Source organism: Accipiter gentilis, chromosome 8, assembly GCF_929443795.1.
Source record: "Accipiter gentilis chromosome 8, bAccGen1.1, whole genome shotgun sequence".
Lineage (NCBI taxonomy): Eukaryota > Metazoa > Chordata > Aves > Accipitriformes > Accipitridae > Astur > Astur gentilis.
In genome coordinates, this window is record NC_064887.1 from 11,873,428 (window position 1) to 11,891,228 (window position 17,801).

The 17,801-nt window shown below is 57.6% G+C and overlaps 2 protein-coding genes and 7 non-coding genes across 9 annotated transcripts; 3 read left to right on the top strand and 6 right to left on the bottom strand.

Moving 5' to 3' along the window:
• The first annotated feature begins 1,522 nt into the window (after positions 1-1,522).
• BEST4 (bestrophin 4) lies at positions 1,523-5,600 on the top strand. The gene is made up of 9 exons (XM_049808178.1): positions 1,523-1,674; positions 1,894-1,988; positions 2,499-2,732; positions 3,052-3,206; positions 3,298-3,375; positions 3,729-3,881; positions 4,174-4,254; positions 4,714-4,868; positions 5,183-5,600. Exons 1-9 carry the CDS (start codon positions 1,523-1,525, stop codon positions 5,598-5,600), a joined length of 1,521 nt encoding a protein of 506 aa, XP_049664135.1.
• A 3,130-nt stretch (positions 5,601-8,730) lies between these two features.
• Positions 8,731-8,860, bottom strand: LOC126042421 (small nucleolar RNA SNORA35). The gene has a single exon (XR_007507150.1). It is a non-coding gene; the product is annotated as a small nucleolar RNA SNORA35 (small nucleolar RNA).
• Positions 8,861-9,541: 681 nt separating this feature from the next.
• On the bottom strand, positions 9,542-15,933 carry RPS8 (ribosomal protein S8). The gene is made up of 6 exons (XM_049808520.1): positions 15,643-15,933; positions 14,678-14,784; positions 14,197-14,296; positions 11,500-11,675; positions 10,392-10,521; positions 9,542-9,705 (listed from the first exon to the last, which is right to left on the bottom strand). The coding sequence occupies exons 1-6, from the start codon at positions 15,644-15,646 to the stop codon at positions 9,596-9,598; spliced, it is 627 nt and encodes a 208-aa protein (XP_049664477.1). The 5' UTR covers positions 15,647-15,933; the 3' UTR covers positions 9,542-9,595.
• LOC126042409 (small nucleolar RNA SNORD38) lies at positions 9,921-9,992 on the bottom strand. The gene has a single exon (XR_007507138.1). It is a non-coding gene; the product is annotated as a small nucleolar RNA SNORD38 (small nucleolar RNA).
• LOC126042410 (small nucleolar RNA SNORD38) lies at positions 11,162-11,234 on the bottom strand. Its single transcript, XR_007507139.1, has one exon. It is a non-coding gene; the product is annotated as a small nucleolar RNA SNORD38 (small nucleolar RNA).
• LOC126042411 (small nucleolar RNA SNORD46) lies at positions 14,388-14,491 on the bottom strand. The gene has a single exon (XR_007507140.1). It is a non-coding gene; the product is annotated as a small nucleolar RNA SNORD46 (small nucleolar RNA).
• Positions 14,854-14,938, bottom strand: LOC126042408 (small nucleolar RNA SNORD55/SNORD39). The gene has a single exon (XR_007507137.1). It is a non-coding gene; the product is annotated as a small nucleolar RNA SNORD55/SNORD39 (small nucleolar RNA).
• A 364-nt stretch (positions 15,934-16,297) lies between the features above and the next one.
• On the top strand, positions 16,298-16,412 carry LOC126042402 (U5 spliceosomal RNA). Its single transcript, XR_007507131.1, has one exon. It is a non-coding gene; the product is annotated as a U5 spliceosomal RNA (small nuclear RNA).
• Positions 16,413-17,287: 875 nt separating this feature from the next.
• Positions 17,288-17,402, top strand: LOC126042425 (U5 spliceosomal RNA). Its single transcript, XR_007507154.1, has one exon. It is a non-coding gene; the product is annotated as a U5 spliceosomal RNA (small nuclear RNA).
• Positions 17,403-17,801: the final 399 nt, after the last annotated feature.

The following is a 17,801-nucleotide window of genomic DNA, read 5'->3' on the forward strand; positions in this document are numbered from 1 at the left end:
CCCAGCATGGCTCTTGTCCAGCAGCCCCAGGGCTGCTTTGCCCGCCTGGTGGTGCAGAGCTGGGCACTGGCTGAGGGCGAGCAAAGCCTCTGCCTTGCACCGTGATTTACAGCCTGGCTGGGGAAGGTGTCAACCTGCTGTAAACTCCAAGGTTCCCAGCCAGGTCAGGGACTCGCGGGGCTCCTGGCAACGGGGCAAAGGCTGGGGGTGCTGTAAATCACCCCCCCGCATAGGCACCCCCCTCAGCGAGTCTCACCCATGGGTGCTCCAGCCCTTCTCCAGGGATGGCGGGATGCAGGCACCCTTGAGCTTTGTCCCCCCTGCCCAGGAAGACATTTCTCAGGCTGGAAGCCCCAGCAACCACCCCGCTCCACACTGGAGCCGTCCTGGGCCTGGCCCAGGCACTGTGCCCGGGCAGGAAGGGAGGGAGCCAGGCAGGGCAGGACGCGGCGCTCCGGCCGGCAAAGGAAGCGGCGTTTCCTGCGGACCGCGGCGTGGCCTCCGGCAGCCCACGGTGGGATGAGCCACGGGCCCCGGCAGTGGTCGGTCCCAGCCCCAGCGTGGGTCGGGGACAAGGACGGGATGATGTCCCTGCATGTCTCGCTGTCACTCACAGATGTTTCCCACTGATTTATGTCCTGCTGGAACTTTTCCCTTCCCGCTGCCTCCCAGGCCCTGAGAAAGTGGCCCGGTGCCAGCCTTTAATATGCCTCCATCACTCCCTGCCAGGTATTGCAGCCAGGACATCCCGGTGTGCCCCAGCTCATGCCATCCCCGAGTCCCTCCTGGGGACACGGAGGGACCAGGAGCTCCCACAGTGCCAAGGCAGGACAGGCAGTGGTCAGCCAGCCGTCCCCAGGAGCTGCTGCCTGACCCACAGCCGCAGGCGCTGCCTGGCGCTGGCAGCGAGGACTTGGGCAGCGACAGGCGCCTTTTTTCACCCGTGCTCCAGAAATATCCCGCAGCCCGCCCTGTGTGCCGGCTCTGCCCACGCACCCTGGGGTCCCGTTCCCAGGAGCAATGAAACTCTCAGTCCTTTCCCCTCTTTCTCACGGACCTTAAATTCAGCTGCCGTGACTGCAAAGGGTAACAACCCAAACCGCCCTGCTGGGTACTGCCCAGCCCCAGCTCCAGCACCCGCAGCCCCCACCAAAATCTTCAGCCATGGCCAGTGGCAGGAAGGTGTGACTGACCCGGAGTTCCCTGTTCCTTGCCTCTGACAGCCCCAATCCATCACGGGGAGGGCTTGGCCGTGTGGACCCATGCTGGGGTATTTAGGTGGAAGAGGCACCAGCAGGAGAGGAAGGTGCAGCAGGGAGCGGGCAGCGGCTTCAGCAGGCGTGGGAAGGGCAGGGCGGCCGTGTGGGCGATCCTGTTGATGGGCCATAGTGCCTGGCGTGGGAGTGAGCGTGCGTCCCCAGGCCCTGCAGCCTGGACAGCAGTGGGAACCCCAGTTGCCCCCAGTTTAGCTGGAAGCCAGCGAGAGAAGGATTCTTCTGCCGAGGCGTGGGGCTGAGCGACGATGACCATCTCCTACACGCTGAAAGTCGCCAACTCCCGTTTCGGGGGTTTCTCCAAGCTGCTGTTCCGCTGGAAAGGCAGCATCTACAAGCTGTTGTACAAGGAGTTCATCGTCTTCGTGGCACTGTACACCCTGCTCAGCCTCGTCTACCGGTGAGTAGGGTTGGTGTGTTGCCACCGCTTGTGTCCCTCCCTGCTGAGCTACTGGGACATCCAGAGATGCCCCATTGCCCAGGGGACTCCCCCAGGGAGGGTGAGTGTGGGCAGGGGAGGGCAAGGAGAAGGGGAACGAGGCCGTGGCTTTTTGTGGAGGTCTGAGGGAGCACTCCAGCCCCACCACTTGCCCCTGACCCCATTGCATATCCATTGCAGGTGGCTGCTGACCAAGGAGCAGAAGCGCCTCTATACCAAAGTAGCTCAATACTGCAACCGCTCCACGGATCTCATCCCCATGTCGTTCGTCCTAGGTATGGGTCCCTCCCCTGAACTCGGGAGTTGGGTTCCCCTGCTCGCCCCAGCGCTGGCAGCTTGAGGATGCCCCCACTGCCCATCCTGGCCCCATGCCAAAACATCCCTTGGACACCATCGGATGGGGAAGGGAGGAGTCTGGTGCCCCAGGGATGGCACTTGGCTTTCAGACCCACCGAGCGCAGCTCCATGGCCCTGGCGATGCCAGCAGGAGGCTGTGATTTCCCCTGGCCTACTATGCACCGCCCTCCCCATGCCCAGGAAAGGGGCACCTTAACTACAAGAGATGGCTGTCCTGCCCTGTGCCACCCGTGCCCAGGACAGGGAAGAGCTGGGGACATCCTTACCTCCATCCCTGGGGAGGGCAGCCCGAAGGGAAGCACAATTTCCCAGCCACAGAGAAATCTGTCACCCCTGGAAACTTGGCTGCTTTCCTGGCACGGGCTCGTCCTTGCCCCAACCCACCACCCGGTTGCGCGGAGCCCCCCATGTGCTATCTGTTGGTGCAGGTTTTTATGTCACCCTGATCGTGAACCGGTGGTGGGCCCAGTACACCAGCATCCCCCTGCCCGACCAGCTCATGTGCGTCATCTCCAGCAATGTCCATGGCAAGGACGAGAGGGGCCGGATCCTGCGGCGCACCCTCATCCGCTACGCCAACCTGTCGGCAGTCCTCATCCTGCGCTCCGTCAGCACCAGGGTGCTCAAGCGCTTCCCCACCATGGACCACGTGGTGGAAGCGGGTGAGGAGCTAAGCCCCGGGAGTGATGGCTTGCAATGTGGGGTGAGAGTTGGGGGCCGCAGACATGTCATCGTCACCAGGAGGGTGTGCTGGGGGCCAGGGATCCTTGCAAGCATCCCTGCCCCAGACTGCCCTGCACACGAGGTGGCATCCTTTCACAGATGTTCACCCCCAAAGAGCCCCATGTCCTCTCTGTCCAGAGCCCGTCTGGGGCTGCAGTTTCACCTGGAAAACCCCGCGTTCCCACTGGGGACAGTCCCCAAAAGGGCTCTCCCCCACTGACACTGGGGCTGCGGCACTGAGCCTCTGCCCCACCGCAGGCTTCATGACGCAGGAAGAGTGCAAGAAGTTTGAGAGCCTCCATTCCGACTTCAACAAGTACTGGATCCCCTGCGTGTGGTTCACCAACCTGGCGGCCCAGGCCAGGCGGGATGGCCGCATCCGCGACGACGTGGCCCTCCGCCTGCTCATGGATGTGAGTCGGTGCTGGGTGCGTTGGGGGGACCAGGCACCACAGGGGGGCTCGTGCAAAGCCTGGGTCACCCGTCCTTGTCCTCTGTGCCCAGGAGCTGAATCTCTACCGGGCCAAGTGCAGCATGTTGTTCCATTACGACTGGATCAGCATCCCGCTGGTGTACACGCAGGTGGGTATCCATGCACCCCATGGGCTCCCCTGAGCCCAGATCCCAGCTCCTTCCACTCCACAATGGCAGAGGAGCCCCACAGCCTCCTCCCTGTACCCCAACGGGGAGCACTTTATCCCCCTTCCTAAAAGCACTTTACTCCCCCATTGAATTTGGTGCCAGAGCGGGTATGGCTGCTGGTTCACAGCCCTGCAGGGATGTGCAGGAGCACAGGGCAGTGGGGCAGCGGGGTTTAGCCTCAAACCCATGAAAGCATCAGTGACCAGCAGAGCCTCTCGCATCCTCACTGCTCCTGTACCGAGCATCATCCTTGGCTGCCACCCTCACTGCCAGCTGACCCGCACTCCCGGCAGGTGGTCACCATTGCCGTCTACTCCTTCTTCGCCTTCTGCCTCATTGGGCGGCAGTTCCTGGAGCCGCTGGAGCCCGGGCAGGAGGGGGACCTGGATATGTACGTCCCCCTCTCCACCCTCCTCCAGTTCTTCTTCTATGCCGGCTGGCTGAAGGTGAGACATGGCCAGGCAGCTGGGCTTTGCTTGATGGGCTGGGGGTGGTCAGCTGGCCCTGACCACCCCCCTGGGCTGTGGGGATGGCTGGTCCAGGGCATGACACCAGCCACATCACTGCTAGCTGCCCCTGGGGACATGTCCGTTGGGCCCAGCCATCACACTGGGGCACCACAGAGCTCCAGGTCTGCACATTTCATGTGCCACATAGGTGGACCAAGGGATGGAGAGCCCTGTGGGAAGGTGTCCCTGTCCCTGCTCCCTTGTCTCACCTGGTCCCCTCCCTCCCCAGGTTGCAGAGCAGATCATTAACCCCTTTGGAGAAGATGACGATGACTTTGAGACCAACAAGCTGATAGACAGGAACTTGCAGGTGGGTCCTGCCCCAGGCTGACATTGTGTGGGGCTGCTGCCATTGGGGCACAGGGACATCCCTGCCCCTTGGCAGTGGGACCTGTGCCCTGCTGGCCCCCAGCCCTGCTCCTGACCATGCAGGTCCTTGTCCAAAATATATTCCCACGCAAGGAAGCAGGGCTGCACCTTGTCCCTCCATCCCTGTCCCTCCGTATGTCTGCTCCCCACAGCAGGGTCAGCAACCCCCCAAGGGACACTCAGCAGCCTTGCACCACTGCTCAGACCCTCACCTCCAAGAAAAACGTTCAAAAGGGGAAAACCCCAAATGCAGCCAGGAGACAGGCCCGGAGCCTCCCCAGCTCCTTGCAGATGACAGCCCTCCCCCTGCCAGGTTGGCGCTGGGAGCAGCATCTGCAGCCACTGGTCCTGCTCATGTCCTTGCAAAGCCACCCCTGTCCCCTGCTTTTGCCACGGCCAGGTGTCCCTGCTCTCCGTGGATGACATGTACCAGAACCTGCCCCCCGCTGTGAAGGACAAATACTGGAACGAGTCCACAGCTCAGCCTCCCTACACCATGGCCACAGCTGCTGAGACCTTGAAGCCCTCGTTCCTGGGCTCCACCTTTGACATGCGGTGAGTGCACGGCACAGCCCTGCGGCTGGAGAAAAAGAGGGTGAGCGCTTCAGGGTAGCAATAGCACAAGTCGGCTTGTCCCCCCCTGGGCCCAATTACAGTGAGCAAACAGCAAATCCCCCCTGGGAGTGCATTGACCAGCCCCTGTGAGGCTTGGGGGCTGCACTGGGTGATGGATGAGCCACGGGGGCAGGGATGTGGCCTCCCGGCGCGGCTCCCTGCTTGCAGATGCATTGGGATGGAGGCGGTGAGTGGTCCTGGGCATCCCTGGGGAGGATGGCAGCCTGACCCATTACCCCGCCGTGCTCCCCCAGCATGTGCGAGGATGCGGAGCAGAGCCAGCCGGCAGAGGCCTCGCCGAGCTTACCGCGCATCCAGACGCCTCTGCTCAGCCGCTTCTTCGCTGCCGCATCCCCCGCCATCAGCATCAAAAACTTCGGCCGGGGCAGCCGAGGTCACCCCCACCTGCGGCGTCCCCGGGCGGATGGCAGCTTCCCCTCCCCTTACCCCAACCGCTCCGAGGACCCCGAGTCGGTGGCCCGCATCGAGGAGGAAGAGACGGAGGATGAGGGGAGCCGGGCCAGTGAGCCCACCACGCCTGGCAGTTGCCCGGGGGGGACCCGGCCACCCGAGGCCTCTGAAACACAGAGAAAGGATCTGCTGCTGATCCAGGTGAAGGCACCGTCCAGCGACAGCATTGGGGCTGACCCACCGGAGTCCTGGAAGCCCTGAGGCTGCCCCAAAAGCACCCCTTTCCTGGGGGCAGAAGAGCTGCCCCCACCCCAAAGCACCGCCACCGCCAGCCACAAAGCTCCCTGTCCCCAGCCACCCCCCTCAGACCCCCTGTCCAGAAGCAGGACATTGCCAGGTCTTTTGCCACCAGCCCCGAGCCAAGATGTGTCCCCAGGTTGATGGGAAGATGCGGGTGGGTTTGGGATTGGGCAGACAGCCTTCAACACTAGCTGTTCACCCCAAAACTGCAGGATTTAGCTCATCTGTGTGATGATGCCGCCAACTTGCAGCTGGCCAGGCTCACTCCCTGCTCCCATGGCCCAGCACATGGGACAGGGGACAGCCCAGACCACAAGCAAGGGAGGGGATGAGGGCATTAGTCTTGCAGAAAACCAACACCGTGATGGGGATGTCCCCTCAATATTAATAAAGCTGTTGCCAACCTCAGCTTTGAGGTTATTCCTTGTCGGAGCAAATCATCCCCAGCAGTGAGACAGCAGGGACGTCACATTTATTCAAAAAGTGGGTGAACTCAGGTATTTTTCAAGGAATGCCCACGTTCTCCTAGGGCAAAAAGGACACAGCCCCAAGGACTGACACCAGTGATGGTTGTGAGGTATTAAATCAAGTGATGCAGCCAGAAAAAAACCAGAAAGATGCTTTCAGCCCCTGTAGAAGAATTCCCGCAGTCAGACATACATGTTAACCCTGATAATATTAGCAGAACTGTTAAAAAATTCCCTTTCCTGCAAGCCCCCCTTTCCCAAAGCCATCTTTCCTTTAAAGCTCCCATCTCCCCCAAGCAAGCCAGCCCCACTCCTCCTCCGCTACCCTCCTGGCCACTGCTGGACCTGTTAAAGTGTGACCATGAGGTCATTTTCTGGGTTGGACCATGTCCCATGAAAACACTCCAAAGTTAATACCGCATGGAGCTGAGAGAGCCACTCAACAGCAAGGAGCTGCACTCAGAATGAGTGACCTCACTTGGGTTTCACTGCTGACTGCTCATCGTATGAAAAAATAACTTTTTTAAAATTCAGCCCTCACACCTACGTGCAGAGGTGGGTAAGGTCTTTAGACTACGCTGTGGCACCTCATAAACGTAGCCAGACTGAAGCTGTGCTTAACCCCAGCCCCTGCCCATCTCTTTCTGGCTCGGTGCCTGGCAGGCTTGCCTCCTCCCAGACAGGTAAATCCCTGTGCACACCTACGGGGCTATGCCAAGGCCAGACCAGAGATGAGACATCCTGCAGCCAAGCTGCACGAGGTCCCGCAGGCTGGGCCACCGTGGGAGCCAGGTGCCACACGCCCCTGGCCAGCTGCCACCGTCCTGTTCCCATGTCACACCTACAGCACGGCTGCGGTGGGCGATAGGTGCCACTTTCGTTCCCACGGGCTATTGCCCTTGGCAGCTGCGTTTTTCTGAGCAGTAACTTTATAAGCAGCGTGCATTGATGAATTGGCCATAACCCTGCTCATCAGGGACCAGGTTTACAGCTCCTGCTCTGACACCAAGTTGGCACTTGGTTGGCTCCACAAGCCTTGGTTTCTCCATCTGTACAAAGTCCCCCAGAAACACCCTGAATCCTGTTTGAGCTCTGCGGAGGGCGAGGGGAAAGAAGAAATATGCAGAGGAAGCAGCCATGACGCATCCCTCCCAAGTGCCCTTTATCGCCTCTGCCCCACCTCTCTGGAAAGCAGGCGTTGCTGGAGAGCAGGGAAAGTTTACCCCAGATCACTATGGAGAAGGAACGTGCTTGTGCAAACATCCCGCCCAGCCAGGGACTCCCAGTTGCACTAGCTGGGCACAGCTCTGTTCCCAGTGCCCACATGAGCGCAGACCCAAGCTGCAAGGCAGTGCCAACGCCTGCCCACCACGGCATAACCGTGCTGCTGCGGCCATCTGGGCAACAGGTACCATTTCCTTGATGGGGTTGGTGTGTCTCACCCACCCTCAGCTCCCTGCCAGCAAGGCAGGATGAACCCACGCTGCCCAGGGCACCGCTAGTGCTGCCACACAAGGCAGCCGGGGCAGAGCGTCAGAGGAAAAACACAAAAACCTGCCAAGCACAAGCTCTTTGTGGGGCAGAGTCTGCATTTTAAGGCACTAGAGACATGGGTCTCACCATAGCTCTGCTTGGTGGTTATGGACCATCTCCTTCAGTTCAGAGCTAAAAATGAACTGGAATTCAGTGAAGCTGGGGCTGCAGGTAGCCTGCCTCGCAGCAGAGTGCACCTACGGATAGATGAGGCTTTCGTAAAAATATAAAAGTGGGGTGAAGCACGCGGTGAGTCCACCTGGCAGGCGTAAGATGTGCGAGTCTGGCCTGTGCCCACAGCACCAGGACCAGCCCTTAGAAGGGCTCCCAGCTTCACCCTAGTTACCTGCTGTCCTGGTTTTGGCTGGGATAGAGTTAATTGTCTTCCTCATAGCTGGTATTGTGCTGTGGTTTTGAGTTCGGTATGAGAAGAATGTTGATAACACACTGATGTTTTCCATTGTTGCTAAGTAATGCTTAGTCCAAAGTCAAGGATTTTTCAGCTTCTCATGCCCAGCCAGCAAGAAGGCTGGAGGGGCACTAGAAGTTGGGAGGGGACACAGCCGGGGCAGCTGACCCAAACTGGCCAAAGGAGTATTCCATACCATGTGATGTCATGCCCAGTATATAAACTGGGGGGACTGGGGCTGGGGAGGGGGGAAATCACTGCTTGGGAACTGACTGGGCATTGGCTGGCAAGTGGTGAGCAATTGCATTGTGCATCACTTTTTTGTATGTTCCAATCCTTTTATTATTAGTAATTTTATTATTAGTTTCTTCTCTTCCGTTCTATTAAGCTGTTCTTATCTCAACCCCACAAGTTTTACCTTTTCTTTTCCAATTCTCTCCCCTATCCCACTGGGTGGGAGGGGAAGTGAGTGAGCAGCTGCGTGGTGCTTAGTTGCTGGCTGCAGTTAAACCATGACACCTGCACAAAGTATTTAGCAACTAGATGCAGAGATCCATCACACTGCCTTTCTTAAAAGACATCAGCCCCAAGGAATGGCATCACATGCCCCAAAACATCCGGAAAAGCTTTTGTTCACCATAGCTTTCCAATCCCACCACAAGTGACAGGGCAGAAAGCTGGAGTTTGTACCCAGCTTTCGAAAGGGACAGACCATGACAAGAGACTGGCCCTTCTGCTAGAAGGAATTTATCTTGCACTGGAATGAGACCAAGGAGGTCAGGGGAAGACCAGCTGGTCATTGAGCAGTGCAGCCAAGTTCAGTTAAAATAAGATACCGGACCCTGAAGGCAATCGTACAACCAGGCAGGAAACACCAAGTGATGGCAAAAGAGGCTGCTGGCCCAAACCACAGGATGTGAGCATGTGTGATCTGCAAAGGGGAGGCAGGAGGTACCAGCTGCAGAGGCCAAAGGTGTAAGAAACAAGTTTTCAGCCAAATGTAGCACAAACGCAGTCTAAGACACACACCGCTGCAGCTGCCGAGCTGCTCCCTGGACAACCCTCTCCTGAAGCAGCGGGACCTCTTTCCCCACTGACCTCACTCCAAGACCCAAAACGCGGCGTGTGCTGACCTAACACACCACAGAAGAAGGGGGACACGTGCCCAGCCAGACCCTAGCAGTTCCCAGAAAGCCAGAACTCTCAATGGAGGAGTGCGCATTTGCACCTTCCTCCTGCTCGCAGGTTTCCAGTACTGGAAATTCTCCACTTGAGCCAAGTCTGACAACACTTTTCCACACCCACTTGGTCCATTAAGTCACTGTCCTAGAACCCAGGGAGATGTTTTAGTTGAGAGCATGCAGGATCAGAGCTTGTCTGAAGACATAAAAGCACTGAGGATTCCAGGAGATCCTTCTTCCTTCATATTTTACAGGCAGCAGGAGCTACGCAAGCCCCCTCCACCCTGCACACACAAATGAGCACACAACCCCTTTACTGTAGTAGACTCTTGGTTTTATTCGTTCTCTCAGCAGAATAGTTTTTATTCATTTGCCTTTTCTGGCCTTGATCTTCCTCAAGTAGAACTCTAATTCCTTGCCTTCCAACACGTAGCCATCGGCTCGGCCACACTGTCCAGGTCTGGAGGCAATGCAGGCTGCAACGAGAAGTCATCCAATTAAAGAAGTTTAATAATTCACCTCCCCAGTATATACACAAAATTAAATAAACGCTGCAGGCAGTCTCTCTGCAAAAGCAGAGATGAGCAAGTTATCAGTAACAGACACACCAGTTTATGTGCTGGCTTCAGTACCTCCCCCTAAGGTACCGTGCTCTTGAACCTGCTCTGCTGGACTGAGTCCCTAATGAAGTCCTCTTCAGATCTCCAAACTGTCATCGCTCAAGTTCAGTAGCAGAACTGGACAAAGGTCTCATCACCAGAAGACTTCAAACACTGAACTATTCCTCAGAACTTGAAACTGGTCAAAGCTGTTACAAGTTTGTTGGACATTTTTCTGACACACAGTGCAGACCATGGGTCTTTGCTCATTTTGCAAGTTTTGAGGGCCACTATTTTTCTCAAAGGCCAACCATGAATGATCAACTCCAGGAGCCTGGCTGGGACATGTACCAGTTCAAGCTCCAGCAACAGATTTCCTCCTCCTGCCAGAAGTGGGGTGACTCCAGAGAAGATAAAAGAAGAAGTTACCTTTAAGACCCAGAAGATATCCCTGCAGATATGAACACCCCATCGCTTTCACCCTGCAGTTAGCTCTGCTCTGGCACACTGTTCGTGCCCCAACTCCCTTATCCCCACCCACATGAGTGCTGCCAGGGACTCACCAAGCAGCTTTCCTTGCTGGAACTGCTCCTCAAGAATACTTGCTATCTTGGCATTCTTCTTTCGCTCATCATATTTTTTCTGGATCTTCTTTGAACGCTTCTTGTTCAAGATTTCCTCCTCTTCAGGAGTCTATAAACAAGACCGTAAGTTTAAGACAAGGTTAAGCACATGGCTGCCTTCTCCTAGAGCAGGTGGTCTCCACTAACATCAAGGAGACCCTTGTATTCTCAAGTGCTGTACTGTGTTTCCCAAGTCAAACCTTCTAGAAGGACAAATATGTCCACCTCACAGAACCAGGTGGTGTTTCACTTTGGAGGCCAAGAAATGCCATGTTGCTAACTAGTCACTGCTGACAACAAAGCACAGTGCCCTAGGGAAGGGTGCTCTTCGACAAATGATATTGCAAAGGTTTCCCTGATGAATTAATCCTCCTCCAGAAAAGTGAATACTCGCCCTCTCCAGACATGACAGCACTTGGGTGTGGTGCAAGTCCTGGCAGACAGGTTTACGAGCTCTCCCCGTGCTCCTGAACTGCACAGTGCTCAGCTAAAAGTGCTCTGTTTTTAATGCAAGACGACCTAAAGCTGAGTGCTACACATAAGGGTTTAAATACCTTCTAGCAGTCTGGGGTTTGGTTCTTAACAAAATTAAAAGGCAATGGGTCTGCATAGTTTAAAGGCACTTAAAAGCAAGCTGAAGTTTAGTTTGCAATCTACAAGCTTATCATCAAAGCAATCATTCCCCAGCACTAGGGCCTGACCTGCAAAGTCCTCCTCAGCACCATAAAGTGTCATCGTTCTCCCTTCAGTAGCAGAGCTGGACAAAGGTATCATCATTAGAAGACCAAAGGGATCGATAGGCAGGTCCTTGTGTACAAACAGGTGCAATGCCTCAGAGAGAGCTCCATGGTACTGAACACTCCATTAACAGAGCCAGACTTATCCTGGGAACTGACAGGAATGTCACCCAGACAACCAACATTATCACTGGTGGGTACTCAACCCTATTCTGGCAGGCACTGTCCACTCCCAATGGCTAACTGCCTCTAGCAGGGCAGACTCTACTTTTGACAAGGAGTCAAAATGACAACATCAATCCCAGACACACCAGTTTGGCGCCCTTCTTGCGTCCAAGGGGCAAGGCATAGTGGGCTTCGTACCACTGCCGGTACGGGGTGCTGTCAATGAGAACGATGCAATTCTTCACCAGGGTCTTTGTCCGCACCAGTTCATTGTTTGAAGCATTGTAGACGACATCGATGATTCTGGTCTTGCGAGTGCAGCCTTTCAAAAGAAGAGTATGAATTCAAACCTACAGGGATCAGACAACTGAGAAGAGTCCACAGCGTTTCACACACACCCTCAAACCATCTCACACTCATCACCCTCTCAAATGTCCTCCAGCTTCCCTGGCATCAAATTAAATTTAACTGAGAGATCATCTATTTTTCATCAGTCCAAATTTCTGTTGCTAGGACAGAAGCCTACAACTGCAAACCAATTCACCTCAAGTGAAAAACTGGGATCTGTGGCCTTGCTGGAACTCATCTCAAATAAGACTAGGCAATGCTAATAAACTGGAAAATACCTCAGCAGATGTGTACTGGGTTTGCATGGCAAGGTTTTGGTAGCGGAGGGGCTACAGGGGTGGCTTCTGTGAGAAGCTGCTAGAAGCTTCCCCTATGTCTGATAGGGCCAATGTCAGCCGGCTCCAAGACAGACCCGCTGCTGGCCAAGGCTGAGCCCATCAGTGATGATGGTAGTGCCTCTGTGATAACGTATTTAAGAAGGCAAAGTAAGTTGCTGTGGCACAGAAACTGCAGCCGGAGAGAGGAGTGAGAACATGACCCTGCAGACTCCAAGGTCAGTATAGAAGGAAGGGGAGGAGATGCTCCAGGCACCGGAGCAGAGATTCCCCTGCAGCCCATGGGGAAGACCATGGTGAGGCAGGCTGTCCCTCTGCAGCCCAGGGAGGTCCACGGTGGAGCAGATCTCCACCTGCAGCCCACGGAGGACCCCATGCTGGAGCAGGTGGATGCCTGCAGGAGGCTGTGACCCCATGGGAAGCCTGTGCTGGAGCAGGCTCCTGGCAGGACCTGCAGATCTGCAGAGAAAGGAGCCCACGGAGCAGGTTTTCTGGCAGGACTTGCGACCCTGTGGGGGACCCACACTGGAGCAGTGTGCTCCTGAAGGACTGCACGCTGTGGAAGGGACCCACGCTGGAGCAGTTTGTGAAGAACTGTAGCCTGTGGGAAGGACCCACACTGGAGAAGTTTGTGGAGGACTGTCTCCTGTGGGAGGGACCCCATGCTGGAGCAGGGGAAGAGTGTGATGAGTTCTGCCCCTAAGGAGGATGAAGCAGCAGAAATAATGTGTGATGAACTGACCGTAAACCCCATTCCCTGTCCCCCTGCACCGTTGGGAGGGGTAGGCAGAGAATTCGGGAGTGAAGTTGTGCCCAGGAAGAAGGGTGGGGTGGGGGGAAGATGTTTTAAGATTTGGTTTTATTTCTCATTACCCTACTCTGGTTGATTGGTAATAAATTGAGATAATTTTCCCCAAGTCCAGTCTGTTTTGCCCGTGACAGTCATTAGTTGAGTGATCTCTCCCTGTCCTCATCTCAGCCCACAAGCCTTTTGTTCTATTTTCTCTCCCCAGTCCAGCTGAGGGGGGGAGTGATAGAGTGGCTGCAGCAACTGCTGGCTGGGGTTAAACCACAACAAGATGCCAACTAACATTGCACACAGGGCTCAACCCCATATGTACTTCCTAGAGTTACTGAATTAAGCAGTGTTGAACAGGACTGCTCTGCAACACATACTAGAAATGATTTTTATAGGATGAGGGTATATGAGTAAATTGAGAGGGGAAGCTGGTGCTTTCACCCTTCCAAGACCCACCTGAAGCATTCAGTCTCAGCTACTAGATTTGACTGTTAGCAGTTGCCTGCTCTGGAGACACAGCCCTCCAAGTATGCAAAGGCCAGGCACAAGATGGGTTTTCTCCTCTTTGCTCATGCACCTCATCCTTGTTCTGCAAGGTAGGCTCAGTCCCTTCACTTCTGTAATAATGCCTATAAATGACAGCACTTATCACAGCATGGACAACACTCTGTGATCACTGAGGAGAAAGCATATCCTTTCTCCCTCACACCACGCTGCCCACTGAAACACCACCTCACTGCTGACTTTACCATTGCACTGAGTAACACTGAACAGGCCCAGGCTCGAGTCATATGGTTTTCAGTTCGTAATTCAGAGAAACCCCACCTTGCTCAGGGGAAACACTGTAGACTCCCCTCTCACTTCTGTGCTTCCCGCTTTTGCTTAGGGAAACAGGAGTATGAAGTAAACTGCACCTGCTAGGATTTTTCTGAGAAGGCACGGCCCTAAGACAAAATCCTCAACACCTTTCTTTCTTGTACAAGACCGCCTTTTAGTAAGTGTTCATCAATAAACAGAAGAAGTTGCATTTATGAAGAACTACCCATGTTTAGGTTTTCTGCCCCTCTGTAGTACTCCCCCAGTAAAAAGGTAAGATGAGCACATCACTCAGTGTAACTATGACACTCCAATCACTGTGAACTTAACAGACATCCAAGTCTCCTAAGGCCACGTAAGGTCAAAGTTATCATCACGATGCATGCTGCTTCAGACCCAGTACTGCAAGCTCTGTGATTTTCAAACCCAGCCTACAAATCCACACTTGCATCATCATCATCCCTCTACTCTGCAGCAATAGCAGAGACCAGCACAGCTGTAACAGAATTTTCTCTTCCAACACATCAGGCTTACGATATACTTACATTCCGATCCCCAGGAGAAGTTGCCAACATCCAATCGAAGGGCACGGTACTTCTTATTTCCACCACGAACCCTCACTGTATGAATTCGGCGTGGGCCAATCTACGGTCAGAAACAAACACCAGGGTGTTGTTGGTGCTGGAATGCTGCACAGCTCACACGGGAGCCCAGCCAAGTCCTAAGCTCAAAGGCAATGTGGTCAGTGTAACTATGACAAACCCCAGCATCGGCAGATGCGGTAAGTGACCAGAACGGTCAGTTGCATCTACCTAAGGTGAAAATTTCATCACTCCAATTGCCTCTTACTGCAAAAACCTATCACTGCTTTCCATAGGCATAAAGAAAAGTACCGCATCTTAAAGAAGCGGTGACAGATACTTAACCACTCACAAAACACAACACATATTTAAGCCTCCAACAGCGCACAACCAGCAGCCTGGGTGTCTGTAAACACAACTAGACCACCCTCCCCAGATCACCCACCTTAGTGTTGGCAGGAGGTCGCCCCAACTCATACTTCCTCTTCTTGTGGTAAGGCTTCCTCTTGCCCCCAGTCTTACGACGCTTATGCCAGTTGTCCCTGGAGATACCTGAATGGAGAGCAGCGTGGTCAGAGGATTGCACAGAGTCCACCTGGCCATGGCATGGGGAAACGGTTCTGAGTACTCAGCTCTCCAAGGTTGGTATCCGCACAGTGCACTCAGCCTTATGCAGCAGTTAGAGAAGCTTCATCATTGATACTCAGACCCACCTCGACCTCCTCCCTTCCAGAAGGACCGTGCAAGGCAGACAGACTCCCTCCACTCTGTCTGACGGATGGCCCTTTGGGAAGCAGCCTCTCAACCTACCTCATGTGCTGGGCACCCTATGAGAAGTGCCCCATCCCAAGCCGCCAGGCACACTATAGCAGACACCCTACGCTATCGGTGGGGTCTGGTAGGTCCTCCATGGGAAGAGACCCCCATCCCACCTGCATGCCAAGCCCTTTATGAGAGGCACCCCAACACAACCCTGCTTCTGCCCAGCCCGCTGGGTCCCCTACAGGGACCATCTCCCCAGCGCACCCAGCCTCCCGAGCCCCCGCCAACCAGCTCCTTCACAAAGTCACACCCCACCCCTCCTGCTCGGTCCCCTAGAAAGCCGTCTCACCTCATCCGCAGGGTTCCCTGCGGAAAACGCCGAGAGCGAGCTCAGCGCTCAGGCCCGCAGCAAGGCAGGGCAAAGCAAGGCCGTCCGCCTCCACCCCCACCCCCCAACCGTCGCCATGTTGGGCCTGGTCACTCTCTCCCCGCCAGCAGCTCAGCGCCGCCGCGGCCGCCCCCAATAGCGGGCAGTGCGGGCTGGCGGCACCCTCCGCTGTCACCCGGTAAGGGACAGGGACGAGCAGCGGCGGCGCGGCGAGCAGATGGCGGCGGATGGCGGCCGGGCCCCGCGGCGGCTGAACTCACCCATGGTGCGGCACTGGCGCAAAGAGGCGGGGCGGAGCCTCACGGGGCGGCTTGGCGGGGCGAGCTCTCGCGAGGCAGTGACGTCACCGCGGCGGCCCCGCGGGGCGCGCGCCGTTGCCTTGGCGACGCGGCGGCTGTGAGGGGAGACGGTGGGGGACGGCGGCGGCCGGTGTCGAGTGTCGGCCCGTGTCAGCGCCGGGGCTGCTCCACCGGGGCACCAGCGGGCCCGGGCTCCGGGAGGGAAGGGAGCGTTGTCGGGAGTTTGACTGTCGCAGGTCCGGCCCTCCTGTCCCGCGGGTCACCTCACCAACGCCTCCGGGCTGGGCCCGGGGCCGGCATCCCGTGGCGGGGCCGGACGGGGGCAGCAGCCCGCCCCCGCCCCCGTCCCCGCGGAGCTCCCCGTCCCCGCCCGGAAGGTCCATTAGTATTCACGTTATTTGCATACCCAGGGTGCACCGCGCATCGGCGGCGAGGGATCGGGAGATAATACCGTTACCGTGTCGCTGGATCCGGGCGCGGGGCCGTGCCCTTGTGCGCCATCGGGTGGGAGGGGACGGGAGAGGGAAACAGGGACCAACCGGGGGCAGCAGCGGGAGTCGCCGTGTCCTACGAAGGGACAACCGGGGGTGGCGTGTCCGCGGGGAGAAACAGCGGCATACTCTGGTTTCTCTTCAGATCGTATAAATCTTTCGCCTTTTACTAAAGATTTCCGTGGAGAGGAACAGGCACGAGTGTCGAAAAATTTTTTGAGGCTCCATTTCGGTGGAGCTGTCCTTTACATGGTTAAAAACAGAACAAAGTCAGGGCCGTACAAAAAGCGCTGAGTCTGCTGTGGGACTCTAGCACTAGCAAGCTGCGAGGTTTTCTCTAGTGCGCCCGGTGGAGCCGGTTGGAGCCCGATCTGGCTGACGGCCCGGCGGGTCCGCTGCTCGGGCCGGCTCGCACCGACCCTAACCCCGCCGGGGGCGGCCGCCTCGCTACCCGTGTCTGGTCAAGAGGGGAGCGGGCGGGGGAAGCCTCGGGCCGCCCCTTGTCCCGGGCCGGGCGGTGCAGCGGGGCCGCTGCCGGGCGGCGGTTCGGGCTCCGGGAGAAGCGGTTCGCTGGGGCCCGGCCCCGCAGCGCTGTCCCCGGCGCTCCAGCCCGGCCCGGGCCGCCGCTCTTGGCGCCGCGGGGCTCCTGCGCGGGCCCGGCCGCTACCGCCCGGGGCTCAGCGCCGTGCGCGGGGCTCGGCCGTCGCCGCCGAGCTCCGGTCCGCGGCGGCGGGGGGAGCGTACGGCGGCCTCTCCCCGGGCCGGGCCGGGCCGGGCCCCGCGGGGTCCCCGGCCGCTCCGCCCCGGCCCCGCCCCGCGCTGCCTCCCCTCCGCCCCGGGCGGGGCGGGCCGCCTCGTTAGCATGCGGCTCATCAGCGCGGCTCCGATTAGCATAGCCGCGGTGCAGCGCGGGTGGGCGCCGTGCCGGCCCCGCTGGACGCCGCCGCCCCGAGCCGGCGTGGCCGGCGGGCTCGGGCCGAGCCGGGGGTGCCGGTAGCCGGGGGGCTGGTGTCGGGTCGGGTGGTGCGGCGAGGTTCGGGTCCGGGTCCGGGTCGGCGTGTGCTGTGGGGCGGCAGCCGGCGGTGGGCAGGTGGGCGGGGGGCAGGCGTGGGGTTATACTCTGGTTTCTCTTCAGATCGCATAAATCTTTCGCCTTTTACTAAAGATTTCCGTGGAGAGGAACAAGCACGAGTGTCGAGGAATTTTTTGAGGCTCCATTCCGGTGGAGCTGTCTTTTGCGTGGTTAAAAACAGAACAGATCATGTCTTTTTCGAAAGCGGCAGAGCCACACCCACCCCCTGCCATCCCATCCCCGTCACAGCCGCCCCAGCCCCTCCGCAGCTGCGGCTGTACCGCCGGCTCCCGCCTGCGCCCCGGCCCCGATCGCGGAGCGACGTCTCCGTCCGGCCCCGCCCTGCCCCAGGCCGCCGTCAAGCAGCGGGGCCGACTGCGCAGGCGCGCCGCGCGCCGCCCGCGGGGGCCGCCGCGGGCGTTCTCCGGCCTCCTGGGAGCCGTAGTCCTGCCCCGGGGCACGCCGGGAGTTGTAGGCGGCCGTGCGCGCAGAGCATGCTGGGAGCCGTAGTCCCGCCCCCCTCCCCGGCTGTTGTTTCCCGGTAGGCCCCGCGGCAC

Coding starts and splice junctions, on each gene's coding strand:
- BEST4 (XM_049808178.1), top strand. CDS start 1,523: ATGACCATCTCCTACACGCTGAAAGTCGCCAACTCCCGTTTCGGGGGT. Junction 3,207..3,297: donor CCCTCCGCCTGCTCATGGAT/GTGAGTCGGTGC, acceptor CTCTGTGCCCAG/GAGCTGAATCTCTACCGGGC. Junction 3,376..3,728: donor TCCCGCTGGTGTACACGCAG/GTGGGTATCCAT, acceptor CACTCCCGGCAG/GTGGTCACCATTGCCGTCTA.
- RPS8 (XM_049808520.1), bottom strand. Junction 11,676..14,196: donor CTTCTCCTGGGGATCGGAAT/GTAAGTATATCG, acceptor TTCTTTTGAAAG/GCTGCACTCGCAAGACCAGA. Junction 9,706..10,391: donor CCAGCAAGGAAAGCTGCTTG/GTGAGTCCCTGG, acceptor TTCTCGTTGCAG/CCTGCATTGCCTCCAGACCT.